This window comes from Hippoglossus stenolepis, chromosome 14, assembly GCF_022539355.2.
Source record: "Hippoglossus stenolepis isolate QCI-W04-F060 chromosome 14, HSTE1.2, whole genome shotgun sequence".
Taxonomy (NCBI): Eukaryota; Metazoa; Chordata; class Actinopteri; order Pleuronectiformes; family Pleuronectidae; genus Hippoglossus; species Hippoglossus stenolepis.
The window spans coordinates 4,491,264-4,496,572 of record NC_061496.1 but is presented as its reverse complement, the minus strand read 5'-3'; the positions used below and the strand labels follow the sequence as shown (position 1 = coordinate 4,496,572).

The 5,309-nt window shown below is 48.3% G+C and overlaps 1 protein-coding gene across 1 annotated transcript; it reads left to right on the top strand.

Moving 5' to 3' along the window:
• Positions 1–394: 394 nt before the first annotated feature.
• LOC124854699 (mucin-5AC-like) lies at positions 395–1,921 on the top strand (the record flags this gene model as incomplete). The annotated part of the gene is made up of 2 exons (XM_047342957.1): positions 395–997; positions 1,361–1,921. Coding segments are annotated over 2 exons (1,164 nt in total), but the record flags the coding sequence as incomplete, so codon positions are not given.
• Between the last annotated feature and the right edge of the window lie 3,388 nt (positions 1,922–5,309).

Sequence of the window (5,309 nt, the reverse complement as noted above, 5' to 3'; positions counted from 1 at the left end):
ATCTACAACAACTACAGCTCCAACTACAGCCCCAACTACAGCACCAAACACAGCAACTACAGCTCCAACCACTGCAACTACAGTCCCAACTACAACAACTACAGCTCCAACCACAGGAACTACAGCTCCAACCACAGCAACTACAGCCCCCACTACAACAACTACAGCTCCAACCACAGCAACTAAAGCTCCAACCACAGCAACTACAGTCCCATCTACAACAACTACAGCTCCAACTACAGCCCCAACTACAGCAACTACAGCTCCAAACAAAGCAACTACAGCTCCAACCACAGCAACTACATCTCCAACATCAGCAACTACAGTCCCATCCACAACAACTACAGCCCCAACTACAGCAACTACAGCTCCAAACAAAGCAACTACAGCTCCAACCACAGCAACTACATCTCCAACATCAGCAACTACAGTCCCATCTACAACAACTACAGCTCCAACTACAGCCCCAACTACAGCAACTACAGCTCCAAACACAGCAACTACAACTCCAACCACAGCAACTACAGCTCCAATCACAGCAACTACAGTCCCAACTACAACAACTACAGCTCCAACCACAGCAACTACAGCTCCAACCACAGCAACTACAGTTCCAACATCAGCAACTACAGCTCCAACATCAGCAACTACAGTCCCATCTACAACATCTACAGCTCCAACTACAGCCCCAACTACAGCTCCAAACACAGCAACTACAGCTCCCACCACTGCAACTACAGCCCCAACTACAACAACTACAGGTCCAACCACAGGAACTACAGCTCCAACCACAGCAACTACAGCCCACACTACAACAACTACAGCTCCAACCACAGCAACGACAGCTCCAACCACAGCAACTACAGCCACAACTACAAACACTACAGCTCCATCCACAGCAACTACAGCTCCAACTACAACTACAGCTCCAACTACAGCCCCAACTACAACAACTACAGCTCGAACCACAGCAACTACAGCTCCAACCACAGCAACTACAGCTCCAACATCAGCAACTACAGTCCCATCTACAACAACTACAGCTCCAACTACAGCCCCAACTACAGCAACTACAGCTCCAAACAAAGCAACTACAGCTCCAACCACAGCAACTACATCTCCAACATCAGCATCTACAGTCCCATCTACAACAATAACAGCTCCAACTACAGCCCCAACTACAGCAACTACAGCTCCAAACAAAGCAACTACAGCTCCAACCACAGCAACTACATCTCCAACATCAGCATCTACAGTCCCATCTACAACAACTACGGCTCCAACCACAGCAACTACAGCTCCAACATCAGCAACTACAGTCCCATCTAAAACAACTACAGCTCCAACTACAGCCCCAACTACAGCAACTACAGCTCCAATTACAGCAACTACAGCTCCAATCACAGCAACTACAGCCCCAACTACAACTACAGCTTCAACCACAGCAACTACAGTCCCAACAACTACAGCTCCAACTACAGCTCCAACTACAGCCCCAACTACAACAACTACAGCTCCAACCACAGCAACTACAGCTCCAACCACAGCAACTGCAGCTCCAACATCAGCAACTACAGTCCCATCTACAATAACTACAGCTCCAATCACAGCAACTACAGCTCCAACCACAGCAACTACAGTCCCAACTACAACAACTACAGCTCCAACTACAGCCCCAACTATAACAACTACAGCTCCAACCACAGCAACTACAGCTCCAACCACAGCAACTGCAGCTCCAACAACAGCAACTACAGCTCCAACTACAGCAACTACAGCTCCAACTACAACCCCAACTACAGCAACTACAGCTCCAAACACAGCAACTACAACTCCAACCACAGCAACTACAGCTCCAACTACAGCAACTACAGCTCCAACCACAGCAACTACAGTCCCAACTACAACAACTACAGCTCCAACTACAGCCCCAACTACAGCAACTACAGCTCCAACCACAGCAACTACAGCTCCAACCACAGCAACTACAGCTCCAAACACAGCAACTACAACTCCAACTACAGCAACTAATCCCAACTACAGCTCCAACCACAGCAACTACAGCTCCAACCACAGCAACTACAGTCCCAACTACAACAACTACAACTACAACCACAGCAACTACAGCTCCAACTACAGCAACTACAGCCCCAACTACAACAACTACAGCTCCAACCACAGCAACTACAGCCCCAACCACAGTAACTACAGCTCCAACCACAGCAACTACAGCCCCAACTACAACAACTACAGCTCCAACTACAGCCCCAACTACAACAACTACAGCTCCAACCACAGCAACTACAGCTCCAACCACAGCAACTACAGCTCCAACATCAGCAACTACAGTCCCATCTACAACAACTACAGCTCCAACTACAGCCCCAACTACAGCAACTACAGCTCCCATTACAGCAAACAGCTCCAACCACAGTAACTACAATCCCAACTACAACAAATACAGCTCCAACCACAGCAACTACAGCTCCAACCACAGCAACTACAGCTGCAACATCAGCAACTACGGCTCCAACCACAGCAACTACAGCTCCAACATCAGCAACTACAGTCCCAACTACAACAACTACAGGTCCAACTACAGCCCCAACTACAGCAACTACAGCTCCAATTACAGCAACTACAGCTCCAATCACAGCAACTACAGTCCTAACTACAGCTCCAACCACAGCAACTACAGTCCCAACTACAACAACTACAGCTCAACTACAGCCCCAACTACAACAACTACAGCTCCAACCACAGCAACTACAGCTCCAACTACAGCAACTACAGCTCCAACATCAGCAACAACAGTCCCATCTACAACAACTACAGCTCCAACTACAGCCCCAACTACAGCAACTACAGCTCCAAACACAGCAACTACAACTCCAACCACAGCAACTACAGTCCCAACTACAGCAACTACATCTCCAAACACAGCAACTACAACTCCAACCACAGCAACTACAGCTCCAACTACAACAACTACAGCTCCAACCACAGCAACTACAGCCCCAACTACAGCAACTACAGCTCCAATCACAGCAACAACCCAACCACAGCAACTACAATCCCAACTACAGCTCCAAACACAGCAACTACAGCTCCAATCACAGCAACTACAGTCCCAACCACAACAACTACATCTCCAAACACAGCAACTACAGCTCCAACCACAGCAACTACAGTCCCAACTACAATAACTACAGCTCCAACCACAGCAACTACAGCCCCAACCACAGCAACTACAGCTCCAACCACAGCAACTACAGTCCCAGCTACAACAACTACAGCTCCAACTACAGCCCCAACTACTGCAACTACAGTCCAAACACAGCAACTACAGCTCCAACCACAGCAACTACAGCCCCAACTACAATAACTACAGCCAACCACAGCAACTACAGCTCCAACCACACAACCCCAAACCACAGCAACTACAGCTCCAACCACAGCAACTACAGTCCCAACCACAGCAACTACAGCTCCAACATCAGATACTACAGTCCCATCTACAACAACTACAGCTCCAACTACAGCCCCAACTACAGCACCTACAGCTCCAAATACAGGAACTACAGCTCCAACCACAGCCACTACAGCTCCAACCACAGAAACTACAGTCCCAACTACAACAACTACAGCTCCAACCACAGCAACTATAGCTCCAACCACAGCAACTACAGCTCCAACATCAGACACTACAGTCCCATCTACAACAACTACAACCCAACTACAGCAACTACAGCTCCAACCACAGCAACTACAGCTCCAACCACAGCAAATACAGCTCCAACCACAGCAACTACAGTCCCAACTACAACAACTACAGCTCCAACCACAGCAACTACAGCTCCAATCACAGCAACTACAGTCCTAACTACAACAACTACAGTCTCAACCACAGCACATAGCTCCAACTACAGCAACTACAGCTCCAACCACAGCAACTTAGCTCCAACCACAGCAACTACAGTTCCAATCACAGAAACTACAGTCCCAACTAAAACAACTACAGCTCCAACCACAGCAACTACAGCTCCAACCACAGCAACTACAGCTCCAACATCAGCAAAAACAGTCCCATCTACAACAATTACAGCCCAACTACAGCCCCAACTACAGCAACTACAGCTCCAAACACAGCAACTACAGCTCCAACCACAGCAACTACAGCTCCAACCACAGCAACTACAGTCCCAACTACAACAACTACAGCTCCAACCACAGCAACTACAGCTCCAATCACAGCAAGTACAGTCCCAACTACAACAACTACAGTCCCAACCACAGCAAAATGCTCCAACCACAGCAACTACAGCTCCAACATCAGCAACTACAGTCCCATCTACAACAACTACAGCTCCAACTACAGCCCCAACTACAGCTCCAAACACAAGACAGCTCCAACCACAGCAACTACAGTCCCAACTACAACAACTACAACTCCAACCACAGCAACTACAGCTCCAACATCAGACACTACAGTCCCATCTACAACAACTACAGCTCCAACTACAGCCCCAACTACAGCAACTACAGCTCCAAATACAGCAACTACAGCTCCAACCACAGCAACTACAGCTCCAACCACAGCAACTACAGCCCCAACTACAACAACTACAGCTCCAACCACAGCAACTACAGCTCCAACCACAGCAACTACAGCCCCAACTACAACAACTACAGCTCCAACCACAGCAACTACAGCTCCAACCACAGCAACTACAGTCCCAACTACAAACACTACAACTCCAACCACAGCAACTACAGTCCCAACTACAACAACTACAGCTCCAACCACAGCAACTACAGCTCCAATCACAGCAACTACAGCTCCAACTACAACAACTACAGCTCCAACCACAGCAACTACAGCTCCAACCACAGCAACTACAGTCCCAACTACAAACACTACAACTCCAACCACAGCAACTACAGCCCCAACTACAAACACTGCAATCCAACCACAGCAACTACAGTCCCAACTACAACAACTACAGCTCCAACCACAGCAACTACAGCTCCAACCACAGCAACTACAGCTCCAACCACAGCAACTACAGCTCCAACATCAGCAACTACAGTCCCATCTACAACAATTACAGCTCCAACTACAGCCCCAACTACAGCAACTACAGCTCCAAACACAGCAACTACAGCTCCGACCACAGCAACTACAGCTCCAACCACAGCAACTACAGTCCCAACTACAACAACTACAGCTCCAACCACAGCAACTACAGCTCCAATCACAGCAACTACAGTCCCAACTACAACAACTACAGTCCTGCAACTATTGAATA